General features: G+C 34.2%; 1 protein-coding gene across 16 annotated transcripts in view; it reads left to right on the top strand.

Moving 5' to 3' along the window:
- Lclat1 (lysocardiolipin acyltransferase 1) overlaps positions 1–21,768 on the top strand; it is a 175,894-nt gene that overhangs the window by 74,549 nt on the left and 79,577 nt on the right. For 12 of the 16 annotated variants that reach the window (XR_013429118.1, XM_040271538.2, XM_013357420.4 and 9 more), the window contains 2 exons: positions 4,587–4,755; positions 16,072–16,270. Coding sequence is in view for 15 of the 16 variants with exons in the window: in XM_040271538.2 (XP_040127472.1) it covers positions 4,591–4,755; positions 16,072–16,270 (364 nt within the window). In the remaining variant the exon portion in view is untranslated. Of the gene's footprint in view, positions 1–4,586; positions 4,756–5,656; positions 5,810–16,071; positions 16,271–21,768 lie in introns of those variants that run through there. The other 4 variants (XM_040271541.2, XM_078029446.1, XM_021724558.3 and 1 more) reach the window with 3 other exon arrangements.

Genomic DNA, 21,768 nt, shown 5'->3' with positions numbered 1-21,768 from the left:
CCTTTTTTGTTTGTTTTTGTCTTTTTACTGTGGAATATTTTTTCTATTCCCCCTCCTCTCTCTCATCCTCCAAGGGTGTAGGCCTTCTTGAATCCCTTCCCTTTCCCTTAACCGCAGTTGCATAACTTGTTCTGCCTCTATTACAACATATATTAAATTGTTTTCATTCATTTGTGCACTTAGTTTCCCTAGCACACTGAGAGTAAAACTAATTGTTAACACTTGACTTGTTACATGAATAAAGTAAGGAGTCTATGAAGTAAAATATGGCTCCTACCTGAGCAGAGAAGTCTACGTATCCTAGTGAATTCCATTAGGCTCTGCTAGGGAGTATCCTCCCATACTGTCATACTCTAGTTATAACATATGCAATTGAGTAAGAAGCCTAAGTGGGCCATGTCTTGATTCATATGCTGTTTTTGCCTTTTATCTGGTGTGGCAACTGTTTGAACTACACTTGGTTTGATACCATGGGCAGTCAGATTCACATTGTGAGTTAGTGGAATAGGCTGAAGCAGGAGGATTACAAATTTGAGACCAGCCTCATCAATGCAGCGAGACCCTGTTTCAAAATAAAAAATAAAATAATAAAAAGGGACTGGTACAGTTCTCCTAGGTTTAGTCCTCATTACCCCTCCCAAAAAGTGTTATGAATTCGTGAGGTAAGTGAACATTGCGTTAATTCTCAAAAGGAAAAGTGGTTATTTGGAGAAAGGTTGTTGGCTTTAACTTGAAGTAGACATAGTTTTTCAACATGTTTCCTTTGTATCTGTTTTTGGCAATAAAATGCACGTGTTATTCTAAATCTATGTTTATTTTTTCCCAGGGGTTTTTCAAAAAAGAGTATATCAGTTTTATACAAAGAATGAGTAAAAAATGATGTTAAATGGCATTGTGCAATTATTTTTCAGTGGTATGGCCTTTATCTTTTATTTTAAAAGAGTTTAAAAGATCACATATTTTATTATTAGTTATTTAGCCATACTTTTCATCATCAGAAACTGATAACTCCATTTCTACTGCTCCTCCCTAAAGTTTTTGTATGTTGTATGTTATATTCTAGGGAGACATTATGCTTCCATACCAAATTCCTGTGAGTTTCTAAAATTCAGAATAATTTTTTACATAGGTAATAAAATTTGGGTTTAGATTTTAACATCTTTATCATGTTATTTTTTAAAATATGAGTTTAATTACAAAAGCAATATATTCTTGAGAAAGAAATAGTGTAGCTGACTGAGTGGGGACTTCTCACATCAAATTACTTGGAGGCAGATCTCATTCTTGCCATTTACTAGCTGTGTGACTGAGCAAGTTACTTAACATCTTTGTGTCTTGGTGTCCTTATATATGTTGTGACTATTAAATCTATGAATATCAAATATATAAACTAGTGCCAGAGTATTTTGAAAGCTAGATATATTTTAGAGTATTATAATTAAAGTCATCCAGAAGTATAGAATTCCTCAATCATAAGAGCATAAAGTTCTACATAATTATTTATAGCAGCATTAGTCATAATTCACTTTAAAATGTATAGACGGATTGGGAGTGTAACTTAGTGGCAGACAATGTACTTAGCATGCACGAGGCCCCCAGTTCAACCCCAGCACCAAAACAAAAAGTACTTTGTTGAGTTTTCCACCAGTGTCTAGTCTTTTATAACCACTGCTGCAATCAGGAAACCCAGCAGCTTCCTTAATTCCCCAGACTCCCCTTGTGCTGTCCCTTAATAGTCAAACTACCTTTCCAACCCTAACCTTTACCAACCACTGATCTATTTCCCTCCCCTGTGGGTTTCTTTGTCCAGATTGTCCAGTAAAAGAATTATTTTTTGAATCTGGCTGCTTTTACCCAGTACATTGCATCTGAGATTAACTTAAAATGCTGCCTGTATGGGAATTTTATCTTTACTGCTGAGTAATATTTCATTATATGGATTTCCTAGTTTGTTTATTCACTTACCTGTGGCTGATGGTTGGGTTATTTCCAGTTTCTGGCAATTATGACTAATGCTTCTATAAATAATTATGTAGAACTTTCTGCAAATAATTTTTAATTTTTCCTGGTTATTCAGTAGTGGATTTTCTGGCTTTTGTGGTAAGTATAGGTTTAACATTTAAAAAAACTGCTAAACTATTTTCCAGGATTACTATACCATTTCATATTCCCACCAGCAATGTATGTGAATTCTGGTTGCTTCACATCCCTGACAGCAGTTGGCATTTTCAGTTGTTCTTGTTTTTAAAATTTCAGCTATTCCAGATATTTGCAGCTAATTCTTAACCCAGTTAACCCATCAAACCCTTGAGACTTGGAAGAAGATACAGAAAAGAGCTAGATTAAATGCAGAGCCAGGGAGTAGCTCATAAGCCGGGGTGGGAGCTCACATTAGATTTGTGAACGCTGTGGCAATATTTCTCGTATTCATTGTTCCATCCCCAGATTACTAGCACAGTGCCTGGTGCACAGTATGGATCTCTGTATGTTTACTGATCTTTGAAAATGAACAAATTATTGAAATCTTGGGAAAGAAATAGGAGAAGGATAGAGAAATAATTTTAGATTAGATTTGGTTTGAATAATCCCAGTATATTCATATGACACATCCCTTTACATCTTTTAAACCTACATTTAAACACATGTTTATGGTGGTTGCAGTGGTGCATACATGTAATCCTAGTGGCTCAGGAAGCTGAGGCAGGAGGATCCATAGAGTTCAAAGCCAGCCTTAGCAAAAGCAAGGTGCTAAGCAACTCGGTGAGACCTTGTCTCTAAATAAAATACAAAATAGGACTGGGGATGTGGCTCAGTGGTTGAGTGTCCCTGAGTTCAAGTCCCAGTAAACACCACCCCTGACCCCCCAAAAAATACATGCTGAAAGATTAACATGGATCTCTAGCATGATGTAATGGAAGAAGCAGTAGGCAGAAAAGATTGGTTGTTATTAACTGTGTGGATTTAGGAAAGCCATATTCTCTTGGGCTGCAGCTTTATCATTATACAATGAAAAGATTTCAGTAGGTAGCTAAAGTCCTTTGATTTTTTTTTTAATCACATCAAATCAAATTGATAAGTCAGGAAGACGCAGTCCAGAGCCTTTCTTTGATACAGAAGCAGTCTTGTATGGACACAGTGTGAAGTGTTGCTGCAGGGATGGGAGGAGCCAGTGTTAGACAGAAAGCTTGCTGTTGGCTGATTGGCAGGAAAAAAACAGCAGATAGAAAAAGATAGGGATTTTTCAAATAGTAGAAGTATTACAGGAATATGATTATGGTTGTTGTTAGGGGAAGACAGGTGTTGAAAATACTGAATTTAAAAGTTTTTGTTTTTTCTTTCCCATACAAAGGGATTAAGTTAAATTGAAGATTGGGGAGGAGCTGTTTATGGTTTCTTTTAGTGCCAGGAAAAGGACCTGAGACTCAGAAAACATGAAGTATAGGATGTACTAGAACATAGACCTCTTCAAGCCCTGGGTGAGCTGGAGTTGTTCGGCCCCATTTCCCAGCAATCTTTTTCTTCACCATTACTCCCTCACCTCACTTCTGAAGAGTTCAGATCTGAAGGTTATAAAAGCAATTCTTAATAGATATTTGTTCTGTTTGTACTTTGAAGGATTTTGAATACACATGTCAGGTATTGGTAGAGATTTAAAAATACGCTTGGAACCCATATAAACTTGATTCTGTGTTGGTAACGGGTATTTGACCTGTTTTGTTATTTGACATTTTTAAAAAGCACCATGACATTTGAAATTTTATTTGTTTCCTGCTATGATTGTTTTTAAAAATTTCTGGGATCTTGATACCTTTTTAAACACATGAATTTTGAGGGCATTGTTGTTTCCATAACTCTAATATTACTGACACTTTTGTTATCCTTTAGCAAAAAATATTTTTACTCTAAAGTAGTTTAGATTATAAAATCAAAAGTGTTTGATTTTTCATTTTAAATAGTTTTTCTAACCATTTGTTTTATAATATCCACATTATGTTCTAGTTATGAGGATCCCTTAAAGTAATCCTTTGGTAAATAGTTTATTGAAGAATCTTGACTTCTCCTTACTCCTGCAGCTTATAAAGATCCAGTTTAATACCTAGTGTCCAAAGGTGCTATTTTATGATCTAATGTAAGAAGGATAATTCCTAGATTTAAAAAAAATTATTGCTTTTAGGTTTCCTGACCTTAGCAAGCTATTCTGCACTTCTTTGTTCAGTATTTCTACTTCTGGGTAACCAAAAGCTCTGGAATATTTTAAGATTTTGTGTTAGATAATATCCCAGAGAAGATAGCATACCACTTTACACCCAGTACTAATCGATAAAAAAAGGCTCCTTAACTAGACAATTTTGTTCTGGAAATCAGGCATATACTATTAAGAGTATCAATTCCTAATGTACTAGTGGTTGTTAGACATGTAGAATGTATTGGAGGGTCACCTCTATGAAATTCAGGCTCTTACTTCCTTTATCAGAACCTCTCAATAGCCCTGTAATTAAAAATTATTATGTGCCTCATGCTGATATAGAATTTGAGTAGTTAAATGTATAGTAACAAAACGTCTTTTTTTTTTTAATGTTTTTCAGAATCATGGTGTCATGGAAAGGGATTTACTTTATACTCCTTCTGTTTTGGGGAAGTTTTTTTGGAAGCATTTTCATGCTGGGTCCCTTTTTACCCTTGATGTTTGTAAACCCATCCTGGTATCGCTGGATCAACAACCGCCTTGTGGCCACCTGGCTCACGCTACCTGTGGTAAGTTACTCCACAGAAAGAGGCTATCCACTTAGACCAGAGGAGCCAACCCATTGATTTAATTTTTATTAGAGTCAGCATTGAATTGTAGAAGAAGCATAAGTCCTTCATATTATATGAGACATGCTAAACTTTAAAAAAGGGAAAATGTAAAAACTGGAGTGAATAAAATTAATTCATGTCCTTAAAATAAAACACCTAATTAAGAACCATATTAAAAATTAAGAGCTTTTTTCCATATTCTTTATTAATTTTATATTTTATTTCATCTTTGAAGTGTATTTTACATATAGTAGAATGCACAAATCTTAAAAGTATGGATGGAGAATTTCTATGCTTATTTTGCAAATTAAGATTCATATACCACACTTTTTCTCTCAAACTTGTGATATTGATCTGATTGATTCACTTCTTCCCAGTAATAGCAGAATTAGGAATACACAAAATTTAGGAGTAAGGTGATTTCTTATCTATCATACTGGGTTAACAGCATTTGTATGGTCACTGTGCATACAAATGGGCAGTAGAGTCTCAGAACACACAGGTATTCTGAGTACGGTCACACACACTGCTGTGAGCACATCTCCCTCTGATACAGAGCTGATGACTTTCTGTGGGATTTCAGTTCACACTTTTGCTTCTCTGGGACTGGGAAATAGCTTCAGTCCTTTCTGTTACTGCTAATTAGCAGAACCTTTTCTCCAAATTGAGGGAGGTATGGGTTGCTGCCTTTCCCTTTAATATTCAGAGTGTTCTGTTCCTTATTTTTCCTGAACAACAGCTGGAACTTAATGTTGCTGAGTTAATTGATCTGTCTTGGTAGAAAGGCGATGGGTATAACACCTGGAAAAGAAAACAAGAAGGGGAATGATCTTTTTTACTTTTTTTTCTTTTAATTTAGTTGCCTATTTCCCCCCAGGATGCAGGCAGACTGTCTGCCCATGTGATGTTTGTAGAAAGGAAAGTTATACTAATGATATAGACCCCTCAGGTGGAGGTTGATTGGGAAATATTTCCAGAAACAGCGGTTGGTATGATTTCCTACCTTGATGGAGTAAGTAAAAAGTTTCCTGTAAATTGAATGTTAATAAATCGTTTACAGTGTACTCTTCATGTTTTAAAGATTAATCCTATGGTGAATAATGTTATAAAGTACACTCATCCCTTGTTACAAGTTATTTATCTTTTTATTCATATATTTAATATATATTTATATAAATTTTTATTTACATATGTTTTATGAATTGTGATTCTGCTAAACTGTAAGCAATCCTGTCCCTCCTTCCTCTTCCCTCTTTTCCTGTTTTCTATACTTAAATTTGTCCTGCAGGCACAAAGATAGGAATGCTAATATTCTGGTAGATAATAAATAACCATAGTATGGTTGTATATTTAACTCAAATATAAAGAAAAGTATTAGAGGGTTTTGTTAAAAGGAAAAAAAAATCAAAGTAAAAATCCAGGGGTGATTATGATAACAGCTGTTGACATGCCAGGTGCTTAAAGAGGATGGCCTTGTTTCAGGTGCTACCGTTACCCCCATTTTACAGAAAAGGAATTAGGAACTTTGAGGAATTAAGTTATTTGCCCAAGGTCATGTGTATAAGCAAATTATTTAAGTAGAGCTGAGATTAATTCCTAATTTTAGGGCTTTATGTGATAGAAAACCTTCAAGGACCTGTAAGAATCACATGGAGCCTTAGCAGTCTATAGTTTTAAAGAAGTTCATGGTGCCTCATGAGGGTTTCCAGAAGAAGAAAGTTTTAAGTTCTTTCAAGCTAGGGAATACCTGATTTGAGCAAAAAAAATCTGAGAAACTGATAAACTAGTAAATTAGTGTAAGTAATTGAGTGGTTTACTTATAATGGAAGAGAGAAATTTGCAAGAAATAGTCACAGAAAAATTTCTCTTGCTGAAGAAGCCGAAGACAGGTTGCTTAATTACCTGGAACATGGTACATATTAATAGTATTTGTTAGATGAATGGATAAACATAAAGTTTCAAGTTGGTATGAAAATTTATGCTGATTTCATGATATGATCTGTGCAGTGTTTACTCTTCTGTTTTTGAAAGTGTGTAAATTATTTTCTTTTCACCCTTATGTCTCATTGAATTACTGGCTAACTGATTTTCTTTGTAGAAAGAATTTTGATAATGGATTTACTATCCTTAGCAGATATTGGTCTAATCAGATCTTCTCTTTCTTGTTTCAAAAATTTTGGTGAGACAAGTAGGAAATTGTTCATTTTAGTTAGTTCCTTTTAATATCTGTAGGTTGTATAGTTATATCCCCTTATTTATTTCAGGTTTTGATAATTCCTTCTGTTTACTTAGACATACTTACAAAAATTTGTCAGAAGTTAATTTCTCAAAGAACCGACTTTGGCTTTATTTTTCTGTTGTTTTTTTGTGTTATTTCATTGATTTCCTTTCTTTAGTTTAACTTGCTTTTTAATTTATTTTTAGCTTATTAAAATGGAAGCTTAATATAATTGTTTTTCTTTTCTAGTGTCAGCTTTAAAGATATACATTTTCTGTCTAAGCAGTGTATCAGCTGCATCTCACAGATTTCCATGCGGTATTTTCTTTATTGTTTGGTCTTCCGTGCATCCTTTCTTCCTTGCCAGCTTTCTTGCCTGCTTGCTTTCATGCTAAGGACCAAACCCAGGACATTATACATTTGAGGCAATCATTCTACCACTGAGCCACATCTGCAGCCCCTAAGATATTTCCTAATTACATTTGTAATTTTTTCTTTTGTTAGCATAGGTAGATAGCTATAAATGAGCAAGGTTGGGAGAAGAAAAGGTAAAATGGAACCAATGTTACCTTGTAAGGAGGCAAACCATATAAGGACATAAATCCATCCTCCCTTGTGTGGGTGGGCTGTGGAAAAAATTCATCCTGGGAATGTGGGTGGCTTACCCAGAGCCAGCAAAGGGTACTCCCAGTCCCCTCCTCACGTTCCAGAAGGGGGTCTAACACCTTCCTGTATAAATTAACAGGGACATATTATGTCTCCAGTGCTGTGCATGTGTTCATGAGCTGCTCCAAGGATCATTTAGCTGCTATGTGAGCTTCCTCTAGTAGTGCCAGGCCAAAAAGGGCAGAATGACCTGAATGATTAAACAGGTCCTCAGATTCCACAGGGTGCATGTATGTGCCCTTTCACAAGAGGCTAGCAATTGTACAGGCAAGGCCCCCAAAGGTATGGCTACTTGCCCTAGCAGAGTTTTCAATTTTGAAAGCAGTACACATTCAGTAGAAACCTATAGCAAATTTTGAATTTTGATCTTTTGCTGAGGTAGTGATATAAAGTATGATACTCTTGGTGATTCTAGGCAGCAGCAGTGAACCATGGTTTGCAGTTAGCTATGTGATATCAAGAGTAAACAAACTGATACTCTGTAGTGAATTGTGCCTCTAAGCTGTGAGAGTCAGTAGTTTTGGTGAATTAAGTGCATTTTCAACATATGATGGGTTTATGAGGACATGGCCCTCTGATAAATCAAGTATTGTCTGTATATTTTTGCTTCCTTTATATAATGTCATTTTTCTCTGGCCACTTTTAACAAATCTTTTTCTTTTTGGTTTTCAGCAATTTAATCATGATGTGTCCATCTGTAATTTTACTTAAATTGTTGTATATGTTTCATTGGTCTTATATTTCTCTATGTTATTGGTTGGTTGTCTTACTCTAAATCGAGAAATTTTGGATCATTATTTCTTCACATATTTTTCTACTCCATGTCTTCTCTGTCCTCCTTCTTGGGTGATAATTACATGTTTGTTAGATTGCTTATATTGTCACACATGTCACCAAGACTCATGTTTTCCCTTTTCTTTCCTTCACATCTATATAGTTTTCAGTGAATCCTTATTTATTTATATGTGGTGCTGAGAATCAAACCCAGTGCCTTATACATGCTAGGCAAGTGCTCTACTATGACTGGGCTATGACTCCAGTGCCTCATATCTATTTTTTATATTTAATCTATTGATCTGGTTTCAGGTTCAGTGATTTTTCTGTCATCTCAAGTTGGTTGTTTTGTTCATCTACTAGATTTTTATTTAAAATACTATACTTTAAGTTTTGGAATTTATATTGGGTCCTTTATTGGTCCTGTTACTTTCTTGAGATTCCTCACCTAATCATTCATTTTGACCATATTTTCCTCTAATCACCTGGATGATAAGTGTAGTGCCTTTACTCTGTCAGGGCTGGAAGCAGAAGCCATCCTCCTTATTCTTGCAGAATTTCCACCCCCCCCCCTTTTCTTAATAGAATGATCTTTTGTGTTTTAACTTTTGTGGATTGCAAAAGTAGTTGGTGAGATTTCTGAATATTCATCCACTGTTTCTTAAGTAGATTTAAATAGATCAACTCATTTATTTTCTGGCTTTCATTTAACTGAAAAACTTCTTCTTTCTCTTCCTCTTCCTCTTCTTCTTCCTCTTCCTCCTCTTCCTCCTCCTCCTCCTCTTCCTCCTCCTCTTCCTCCTCCTCTTCCTCCTCCTCTTCCTCCCCCTCTTCCTCCCCCTCTTCCTTCTCTTCCTCCTCTTCCTCCTCTTCCTCCTCTTCCTCCTCTTCCTCCTCTTTCTCCTCCTCCTCCTCCTCCTCCTCCTCTCCCTCCTCTTCCTCTTCTTCCTCTTCCTCTTCTTCCTCTTCCTCTTCTTCCTCTTCCTCTTCTTCTTTCTCTTCTTCCTCTTAAGACTTTTATCTTTATTAGAAACAAAAATTGACTTTCCAGGACATGAATTTTAAGTTGCATTTAAAAATCTACTTTAAAGACATGAAGTCCAGTCTTTTTATTCCAGCTCTCAAACATACCATTTGATTATAAGATACTCATTTTATTCTATTACTTTAGCTTACTTCAACTCCTTGACCTGAAGATGGATTTCAAAGAAAGTGCATGACACCAGTGGTTTGTCCTGTTGATATTTTCTATTTTGATTTTATGGATTGGAGGATATTAAGGCCACTTTGGCAATGAATGAATAGAGAGCATCATGACTCTTCTTACTACTAACGAACCCACACCAATTGCCATGGAACTGAGGCCCTTCTAGATCATGTTTTTCCATATTATATTTATATTAAGTAAAATAAGCACATTAATAATTATCTTTATAGTTGTTATAAAACCAGAGACATGTCTTATTGGATAATTTGATTCTTCATTTACTTAACTTTTTAGTTTTTGTTTCAAAATCTATAAAATAAGAAATTGGAATAGATTATCTGAGTTCTATTCCCCGTTAGTGCTGTATAGACAATTCTAAAGCATTTAGAGGTAGTCCTGTATTGCTACTGTACTTTATTTTTCGAATGTCGTCAGTTTTACACAGTATATAATCATTTGATTATGAATTGCATTTTTTTTGTCCCAATCTTTTTGTAAAAATTTTGAGAGTTTTGAGAAATTTTTGTAGTTACTACATTCTAATTGATTACAATTATAATGCTTTGGAGTGTCCTGTCAGTCTGACTTTTTTTAGGGAACACATATTTGCTAGCATCTTCTAATCATTTGAACTTGACTTTTATCACCTTTTATTTCATACTTTTACAAGGTGACAAAGGAGTTTTTTTCTGAGTTTTTGTTTCATTTCTTTAAAAAGGGATATTAACACAACTAGCTCAGAGTTTTTTGTGATGACTGAGATAGTAAATATGTAGCCTTTTAAATATAATGCCTGGCATCTGGTAAGTATACAGTAAATATTTGCTACTCTGTTATGTTTTAGAGATTAACCTAAACCTCTGTTTCAAAGAATATTTAATATAATAGATTACAAAAAAAAAGTTGGATTATATTCATGGGTAACTCCAGGTCAGAAGAGTCTGCTACCTGACATTGTCCAAGGATTCAGATGCTTTCTTTCTTGGTATTTCACCTATTCTGGCCTTCAGCCTGATATGATTTCTCTTCTACATAGTCGAGCTTAGGTCACTGCCACTTCTTTGCCCCACTCTGTAGGAAGTAGGGAAGGGAAGAACCCAAGAGCCAGCTACCATCCTTCTAGACGAGTGAATAACATACCTTTTATATAGCAAGTTGTACATAACTCCTTTGATTAACTGCATTAGTGAGAGCAGCTAAAAGCTTTACTACAGTCTGGGAGATGTCTTTTTTCCCTGGACAGTGCTGTACAAAATTAAAACATTTAAATGCTGGTTTTTTTAATAGAAAAAAATTACTGGACAAATTTTATGATAGCTGCTTCTCCTATTACTTCTTATAGCATTATTGTCAGAGCAGAATTGCATCATATGTGCATATAACTATAGTTAAATGCACTAAGATAGTTAAAGGAAAAGCAAATAAGAAGAGAGGAAATATTCCCTATTTCAAGGGAGATGACATGGGACATATGAGTAGTTGTTGGTTGAGTATTATTCTTATGTTTAAAGATAGATTTGTTATTATGAAGAAGATGATGATGATGATGATGATGTATTGGGGATTGAACTCAAGGTACTGCTATTGAGCTATATCCGTGGTTGCCTTTATTTTTTAACTTTGAGATCTTCCTCCCTTAGTCCCCCAAGTTTCTGGAATTATAGGAATGATCCACCATGCCCAGTTAAATGTAGACATGTTTACAGCAGCCTGTAAATCATCACTTCATCTGATGGTCAGCTGGAGAAATAGTAGACTGATTCAACTGGGAAGATAATAGCTGAGCTGGACTGAACTATATAGTATGCTGAGTTCTTATGAGGCACCTTTCTAAAGAGATTTTTGATGATATATTGAGCTATTCCTGACTTTTGTCTTATCAGCTGAGTTGAGAACTTGACACATAGGTAGCATTCACTATCACTATACTATTAAATTGGTACATATTTTGCTGGGCACGGTGGCACATGCCTCTAAACCCAGTGAATATGGACCCTGAGCCAGGAGAATCACAGTTTTGAGGCCAGCCTCAGCAATTTAGCGAGGCCTGACACAATTAAGACCCTGTCTCAAAATAAAATATAAAAAGGGCTGGGGATATGGCTCAGTGGTAAAGTGACCGTGGGTTCAATCCCTAGTACTAGGGGGAAACATTGGTATGTATTTGAAAAACTTATATTACCCAACTTTTTACTTGACTAGTCAGTCATAGCATATCAGGCAGAGAGAATCTTTTAGTTAAGAAATTTATGGAAGTCAAATCCCCTAGAGCTATGGTACAGACTAATTGATGTAACAGTTTAAAATTAGTGAACATCTCTTGAAAAAATGGAGAAAAACTGACAACTATGTCTTTTATCACCTTTTATTTCATACTTTTACAAGGTGCTAAAGGAGTTTTTCTTTTAAGCACATTTTTTTAACTCAGAATGAATTTAACATAAAATGCAGTTTTTTTCTCCCACACAGGTATGTTTTCTTAAAACAATTCCAAACATTTAAAAATAATTTTCCATTAAAAATAAAATAAATGTACTTATTGCTTCACAGAAAAAATTCCAAAATGATCTTCTCTTTTATAAGCTTCCATTATATGTTAAAATAATTTTGTTGGTAAGATTTTTTCCTTCTGTTTCTAAGGAGCACATTTTCTGTATTAAATGAGGTATAACAATAAAACCCTCTAGAATCTTAGAGTTAGATGATTTAGAGGTCACCTAGTATAACCTACCTTTGTCTATTAGAGTCCCCTCTAGGTCAGTCTACATAGTGAATATTTAGTCTTTCTTTGAACATTTCTATAGTGGAGAATACATGTTTTTGCTTATTTCATTTTTGAACAGTTCTGCTTAACATACTCAATATTATCAGGGTCAAATTCTGCTTGTGCCCAGAGAATTTTTTACTTCTGAAAATTCTGTGTCTTAACAACAGTTTGATTGTTAGCTAAGTATGAGGACTATGAAAATCACTTGGGGTTCATTCAGTTTTTTAATCATAAATTATGAATAAGGAATTTAGAGGTCATTTCCTAACTTTCTGCAGGACACAGGTCTCTTCACAGCCTGCTGATAGAATTCCATTGCTAGAAAGAACAAATGTTCAATAAAAACAGGTTGTTGAATATGATTTATGTCTACACTGTTAAGAAAGTGACTACTTCACATTTGGGATTCCAAGATCTTAAATAGCTAGGGATTCAGCTAGCTGGGCCTTAGCTGAGTCTGAAAAGCCAAAGCAAACTTGGAGAGAAGTGTAGCCCTGTGGAATTGTTCTTATCTCAGATTAAAGAACCATTGGAATGATAAATGACAGCAAGGATCATAATGGCAAAACGTATTCTTCTGATTATGAGAGGTATTTGCATCTTTGTGTTTACATACATTTGGAAGTAGTAAGTAGTGCTACATAAAAGGTCCTCAGAAATTGCTTCTATATATGTAATGCTAGGAGAAGTCTTGCAATCTTTTAGGCAAAAGTTATGAGACTTGTTATTCCTAATAAATAAAACATTATAAAAATTTGAAAGATTGATACTAGTTTCTTACTGCTGAAATTGTTTTCTTCCTCATTAGAAATAAAACAACCACAAGAAAATTTGAGGTTATTGTCTTCTTTTCCAGTCTTTTAATCTGGATTGTTTGAATTCTGGAGTTCTTTACAAACATTACAACTTTAATACTGTGTAGTATATTTGTTTTCTGCTTTTGCAGGAGCTGTAAATAATACTGACTAGATATGTCTTGTCTAGTAATAAAAATGATTAATGTGAGCTTGAGAGCCAAGCTTCATAAAAGGCTATATATAACTTTCAGTCATATTCTGATAGAGTGCTGTGTGTCAAGTAAGAGAATGCCATATGAGACACTCCTCTATAAATAGTCTTGGGTTTTTTATTTTGACATTTTTCATAATGAAAGGAAGATTGTTTGGGATCCATGAGAGGCTTATGTTAGAAATTGTGCATAAGGGGTTAGAGTTGAATTTGGGGTGTATAGACTTAAGATATTTAGTTCTTTTCAATAGTGCAACACAGAATTTATACTTCCTCTTTCTACCAATTAAGTAAAGGACCTTTTGCATTTCAATTCTTTGGAAATACTGAAAAGTATATATATTTGGGAAGTAGAGTAGAATTAGGCCAAATTAACCTTGCATAATGACTTCACACAAAACAGTGTGGGCCAAGACCTGCAGTTCAGTGATGTGTTTTAGAAGTTGATGACCCTTTGCATTCACAAGTAGAAAAAAAAATTTCTTGCTGTGGGCCCAAGTCTGGCGGACCCTGCCATGTTCTTCTTCATCATGAAGTCTTCCATATAGTGACTTAACTTCCTGGAGACTTTCTGGAGTAAAGGTGATAATTATTTGAGTCATTATAGATACTTGGAGTTTGATGAAAATAGCAGGCATTCAAATAGCAAGGTACCTGTGTACATACTCACATATCTTTGTACACAACTTCAAGAAGGTTGTGTGTGTATTGACCTGTTGGAGGCTGCCCTTCTAGGAAATGATAGGTGCAATTTAAATATCTGTTCCCTAGAGTGAATCTCAGCCCTGGGACAGTAACTTAACCAGGCTCCTGTAGGATATCCAGAGTTAGGTTTAAACCAAATGATCTTGTTTTCCTCTGTCATGATGTTGACATTCTGACTCTTGGAACCATAGGGATGTAAAACATTTCTAACTTCTTATTTTTTTTAGTATTTTTTTTAGCTAATATTATTTTTACCTTCCCCCTGCCTTGATCCTGTTCCTTCTCTTTTGAAGTCTTATTTTGTTGTATCACAAAGTATTTTTTATTGTGGAATATTACAAACATACTGGAAAGTTAATAAAACACAATTGCACATGTTAATGTTAAAAAATTTTAATTGTAACTATAAACCAGGTCAAGTATTAGAGTATGTTGCCTGCCCACCAGCAGATTACCTGGGCTCCTCGTTAAAATGCCTTTCTTTTTGGGTAGAAGTAGCCACTAAAATGACTTTTGAAATAGTTGTTTCCTTATTGTTCTTTGTAATTTTTATTGTCTATATATTTTTCTCTAAAATATCCTACTTTTTAAGGAAGTCTTATAAATAGATATTTATTATATATGATTTTTTTTTTGTTTTGCTTCCTTCAACATATTTGTGTCTTCCATGTTTATTGTCTTTCTTTTTTTTTCTTTCTAGGCAAGGTCTCTACCACTGAACTGCATTCCTAGCCTGGTTTTATTTTGTTTAATTTTAATGAGACAGAGTCTTGCTAAGTTACCCAGGCTGGCCTGAACTTATGATTTTTCTGCCTCTGCCTCACAAGTAGCCAGGATTACAGGTGCTCACCAATGCATCCATCTTCATTTATTTTTTTATTAAATTGTTTTCCATTGCTTAACTATACCTTAGTTTGCTTACTTGGTGTACTTTGAAAAGGTCATTGTGATATCTGCCTATGTGAACTTTTGATTTTACCTTTTGTCTGCGTTGGAAAAACTTTCTCAGATTTCTAACATTATTTACATTTGTAACATAAATAATTCAAAATTTTAATAAGAGATTGAGCTGGACATGGTGGCACACATCAGTACTCCTAGCTACTGGGGAGGCTAGGGTGGCAGGATCACTTGAGCCCAGGATTTAGAGATAAACCTAGACAACATAGTGAGACCTCCATCTCAAAAAAGCGAAAAAAAGATTAAAATCAATAATATTTTTTCTTATTATCTGTTATTTACTTGAAATAACTCATCTGTAATATGTTTTTCTTTTAAATATTTCATATGTATTTTATTTATGGCCATTTAAAAAGTGAATTGAACAATTTTAGCAAATATTTGAGTGTCTACTGTATGCCAGGAACTATTGCAGGTACTAGGGCTGTAGCATTTTTTAGACATAATTACTTTATTCTTTATGTATTGTGAAAATTAAACAGATGTATTTCTGATTAATAAAAGGTCATTGTGCAGAAAAGTTTAAAATGAAAAGTTTAATTTTCTGTTTCTTCAGCTCTATATCCAGTGTTAAGATTTGTTGACTGTCCTTCCTAGGAAGAAATATGTAATAATCTTATATATCCTTAAGAAATTACACAATGGAATCTGTCATTTTTTGGATTTTTTTTTTTTAGCTTAATCTATATCTTGAAGATTTCAAGGACAGTTACCTTTTTTTTTTTTTTTAAAACTAGGAAACTGCTAGAAATTTAAATGCGTAGCACTTAGAAATAGGACTTTATATTTTCATTCTTCTAGATTTAAACCCTATCCCCAGTTCCGTCCCCACCTATTTATTATAGAATAAAACATCATGAAAAACACTTTAATAAATCATAAGATATACTTATTGGACATGATAAAACTTACCTATGGAAAAATTACAATTTTAAATTGGTATACATATCAGTATTTCTTTTTTTTTAGGCATTGTTGGAGACCATGTTTGGTGTAAAAGTGGTTATAACAGGTGATGCATTTGTACCTGGAGAAAGAAGTGTTATTATCATGAACCACCGGACGAGAATGGACTGGATGTTCCTGTGGAATTGTTTGATTAGATACAGCTACCTCCGATTGGAGAAAATTTGTCTCAAAGCCAGTCTCAAAAGTGTTCCTGGATTTGGTAGGTTATTCACACATTATTTTAAGTGGTACACTCATTGTACATGTGTATACCCACTGTAAATCTATAACTTAGTAAGATAAACTCACTATTAAAGCCATTTGTATTTTTTTGCTCACCAGGACAAAAATAACCCCAGTTTCCTTTTTCCCTAATAGAGTTGTTATGCCAGGTGACTCTATTCACTTTTTGAAGTATCTTTTTCTTTTTTTACTTCAATTATTTGGGTTTATTTGCAATATTTTACTTACCCATTTATTTATTATTTTTAGTTATACATGATAGTGGAGTACATTTTGATATAATTAAATAAGCATGGAATGTATCTTATTCTAGTTAGGACCCCATTCTTGTGGATGTACATGATAGTAGGATTCACTGATGTTTTCATACATGTACATAGGAAAATGATGTCTGATTCATTCTGCTTTCCTTTTCCTCTCTCCACTCCCTACCCTTCATTCTCCATTGGCTAATCTATAGAACTTCTGTTCTTCTCCTCCCCAACCCCCTTATTGTGGGTTAGCATCCACTTATTAGAGAAAACATTCGAACTTTGGCTTTTGGGGACTGCTTTATTCTGCTTAGCATGATTGTCTCTAGATCCATCCATTTATTGCAATTGTCATAGTCATTCGTATTTATGCTGAGCAATACTCCATTGTGTATATATACTACATTTTCTTTATCCATTCATCTGTTGAAGGGTACCTAGGTTGGCTCCAAAACTTAGCTGTTGTGAATTGATCTGCTGTAAATGTTGATGTGGCTGTCACTACAGTACACTGATTTTAAATCCTTTGGATATATAGTGAGGAGTGAGATAACTGGGTCAAATGGTTCCATTCCTAGTTTTTTGAGGAAACTCCATATTGCTTTCCAGAGTGATCTCACCAATTTGTAGTCCCACCTGCAATGTATGAGCATACCTTTTCTCCACATCCTTGAAAACATTTATTGTTACTTATATTCTTGATAATTGTTGTTTTGACTGGAATGAGATGAAATCTCAGTGTATTTTTAATTTGTATTTCTCTAATTGCTAGAGGTGTTAACAATTTTCATATATATTTGACCATTTGTATTTCTTTTTCTCTGAAGTACCTGTTCAGTTCCTTTGCCCACTTATTGATTGGGTTTGAAATATCTTACTCTGAAAGAGGAAATAAACTATTTTCAAGGGAGTGAATGTAGTTTTTGAGGACCAACATTTGGAAGGATATAAATAATAGTTGGGTATCTTTTTACTGTGTGTCATGCTTATGACTTAGGCCAGAAACTGGTCTATGCTGATAAGATATTTGAAATCAACTGATTCATGTACATTCATCTAATAAATATTATTTGAAGACCTATTGGTTCCAAGCATTATTGTAGGTGCTGGTATTTTCTGAATTGTCCTAGTCCCTAATTCATAGTTTTTTATTTTGTTTCTTTCTTTTTGGTCTTCTTATTGTGTTTGTATATTATAACATTCAGGCTCTTAGAGATGTTTACTTTAAATGGATAGGAATATAATATGTTTCTTGTGCATTGCAGAAATAGGAATATTTTAGCATTGTATTGCCCCCTTTCTTAATGTGAAATTGGGGTAGGAAACAGACTATAAACATATTACTTAAAGCACTTATTGACACATGGGTATATGAAGTGTTCACTATACAGCCTAATCTATTATATGTATATTTCTGTATTTTCCTTGTGTAACATTTCTTACTTGAACTATTCACCCTTTAAACCATCTGTCTATCAGTAAGTATTTTGAAATGACGTATAATTGCCAACGTCAAAGGGGAGGCATTGACCTCAGGATAAACCAGTAAGAGGGTTTGTGATTGATGTAATAAGTATATTTGTGTTTTAATTGCCTTCATGCTTGTAATTTAGTGTTTCTCTTTGCCATTTTTTCAAGATAATAATCTCAAGGTAAGCAGGTTTCTTACTTGGCAATTGGCTTCTCTTTGTATAATAGCAATCCTAGAGAACCAGTAGAAAGCTGTAAGACTTTTTATGACCTAGCCTTAGAATTCACAGAGTGTCACATTGATAGCCCTCAAAGAGTCTAGAGAGGGAGTGTAGTCATCACCTTTTGATGGAAAATGTATATCAAGAATCTCAGTATTTTTAAAACTGGCATATTTCTGAAAAGACAGATCAAGAAAGAAAAGAGGAGGCACATATTGCCAGCAACTAGAACGATGATGTCTTATGTACCACTCTTAATTCTACATGAAATATAGTAGCAGGATATTAAGAATAACATCATGCCAGTATGTATGAAGTCAGCAAATCAAGACAGAAAAACACAACTATCAAAATCTGAGAGTATTGACAAAAATGAAGAAGAAAATGAAAAAGTCACAGTTGTGTGTCCAACAAAAAGAGACTATGTAAAAAGTCTTCTTATAAAAGTTCTTTTGGCAATTCATGGCAGTTACTTGATTTCCTTCACTTTCAAAACCAGTCATCAAGTCACCAAGCAGGAGAAATAAACCATATACTACTCATCTATTTCACATATCTGGGAGTCAGAGAAAAATAAGTTTAAAATAAGAAAAGTAAGTTCCCAATTGTTGTAAGTAGAGAAACAAATCCCACAAGATTTCCTTCCATCCTCCCACTATGGGTACTAAGGGTGAAGAGAGAAGGCTTAAGAGTAGAGAGGCATGAACTTCTCAGAAACATAAGCTAGTCATCCCTAGAAAGAGAGAGCCTAATACTAAATACCAAAATACTAAACACAAGTCTGACAAAGAAGTTCACAACACAAAATAAAGGAAAATAATTTTAAAGACAGTGGGACCTAAAGTGGCAGCCTCTAAGACTCATTGCTTCTGAGGGAGAATCAGATTTGTTGAAGAAGAGGCAGCTCCCCTTAAAAGAAGGGCAGTGGAGGAAAACAAGGAGTGAAATAAATTAAGGATCCTGCAAGATGTAAGAGAACCAAGGAGTAACTTCCCCTTCACTTCTCCACTGCAGAAGTAAACCCACAAAAGAAGCAATAAACAAAAGACTTTCGTATCTGTATAGGAAACTTCTAAATAGAGAACAGAACTGGAAAAAAAATAATACTGCAGCACAGTACTCTCCCTGAATTAAATATTATTGAGCATGCATTTGAGATTAGGGATAAAAACACTTTGAGAAACGCAAAGAATAGTAATGGGATGAGAAACAAGATATATAATGGGAATTAGTTGAATTGAAAAAATAGAACAAAAAGAAAATCATATTAGAAATGAAGAATAAAATTTTATGAGGTACCCAAGAAGAGGTAGAATAAAATAAAATTTAATACTTTATTGCTGGAAAGCAAGAAAAAGAGAGAATAAATTTATCAGGGAGAAGTAATTGAAATGGAAGATGGTTAAAGATCTAACATATGTCAGGTTGAGCAATCCTAATCTGAAATTTGAAATTCTTCAAAGTCTAAAACTTTTTTGGTACTAGGGTTTGAACCCAGGGGGACTTAACCACTGAGCCACATCCCAGTCCTTTTTATTTTTTATTTTGAGACAGGATCTCACTAAATTGCTGAGCCTGACTTTGAACTTGTGGTCTTCCTGCCTCAGCCTCCCTAGCCACTAGAATTGTAGATATGTACCACCATGCCCAACTAAAGTCAAAAACTCTTTGAGCTTCAACACACCACAAGGAGAAAATTCCATCCCTGATCTCTTGTGATGGGTCACTGTCAGATGTACAAAATTATTTTAAAATAGTGCCTAAAATTACTGTCAGGCTATGTCTATAAGATATATATGAAATAAAAAGAATTGCATGCTTCCAGCATTATAGTAGGAAAAGCTCCAGAGACTGCTCTCTAGTGAAATTCTGATATATCAGTCATTCTCTAGAAATTGTCTGAAATATAAATAGCAAATGTAGACACATTTCTTTGGAAAATTTACTAAGATTTGTTAGGAGCAATGAGATTCTATGGCATTTAAATAAGACCTCACTCCCAGCTCAAGCAGGCAGAGTTGCCACTTCGGACTGGTACAGCTAAGATCACAGGGCTGTCTCTGGCTTTTGCTCCCACAAATCCTCACTACCTTCTCTTGAAAACTTTTTATTTATATTATACAGGGTCTGGGCTGTTTGGGTTCTACGAAAGCAAATTAGACTAGAGGTCATTTGGTAAAATGAAATTTTAAAATCTGCATATGAAAGATCATTGAATTTTGGATGTAAATAACATGATCTCATTATCATAAAATGTCAAAGTTTCAAAAGTTCTATCAACATTTAACAGTATATTTAAAATCCACATTCTCAAGTATCAATTTGATTCAAATTTAAATGTAGAAAATTTATCTCCTATTCTAAAATTAGCTTTACCAAACATGTTTAGGCAGAGTCTGGGAACCATTAAATGTTCTCTTTCGGTTTCATATATGCCATTTTAATAGGCTTGTCTAGTCTACATTTAATTTATTTAGGAGCATATATTATAAAATCACATAAACAAACAAACAAAAAACCTATAGATTCCCTTGGGGTCATGCTAAAGTGAACTATCCACTAAAAGTTTTAAGACTTATTCTCTTTATGAATGAATAGTTTATACTCCTTTGTCTTGGTCTATCTCAGAGTTTAGAAAATGAGGCAATTCAATGGAAGAAAAGTGAAGAAGAGTCTAATAAAATTTGTTACATGGGACTCTGCCAAATACTATGCCAGGAACTTAGGTACCTTATGTTATTGAAAAATCACAACTGCATGCTACAACATAGTATCATTGTTAAAGAAAATGCAATTGGAGAAAATTGAATAATTTGCCTGTTGCACATAGATACTATAGGATGGAAATAATTTTGAAACCAGGTGTGTCTGGTTCCAGAATCAAAGACACAGGAAAGATTTAATTTTAACTTTTAAATTTTTAATTTGTGTGTATTACACATAACAGGTACGTAGTACATAGTATAAAGTGAATTTCTTGGTAATCCCTACCTTGTAGTCACTCTGTTTCCTTCTCCAAAGCAGTTGTTTACCAGTTGTTTTCAGAGATATTCCACACATATATAAGCAGATTCTTTTGCTACAGCCAACTTTGTTTTTTTTTTAAACAAAAATGAACGAAACAAAATATATACATTGGTATTCACCTTTTTCTAATTTTAATTTTTAGTAATATATCTTGGAGATTATTCTATGTCAATACATCTCTAATTGACTTGTCTTTAAATGGCTGCTTAAAGTTTCTTTGGGATACACAGTGTTTTAACTTGTCCTCATTATAAGACTTTTTATTACACTGTCACCAACATAGTGCTATGAAATCCATGGTCTTTATCCAAGTTACACTTTATATCCAAGTTATACTTGGATAGAAAAGGTATTTCAATGTGGATTTATACTGATTTATTTTATTATAAGTGAGGTTGGACATTTTTCTTTGGGAATCTTGGTCTTTATTCTGTTGGATTATACAAGTTCTGAGTAAAAATAATATCTTTTTGTCTCTGGCATGTTGCAAATACTCTTTTTCTACC

Source organism: Ictidomys tridecemlineatus, chromosome 12 (assembly GCF_052094955.1).
Source record: "Ictidomys tridecemlineatus isolate mIctTri1 chromosome 12, mIctTri1.hap1, whole genome shotgun sequence".
Classification (NCBI taxonomy): Eukaryota; Metazoa; Chordata; class Mammalia; order Rodentia; family Sciuridae; genus Ictidomys; species Ictidomys tridecemlineatus.
The sequence above is the reverse complement of the archived record's forward strand: the minus strand, read 5'-3'. Positions and strand labels throughout refer to the sequence as shown.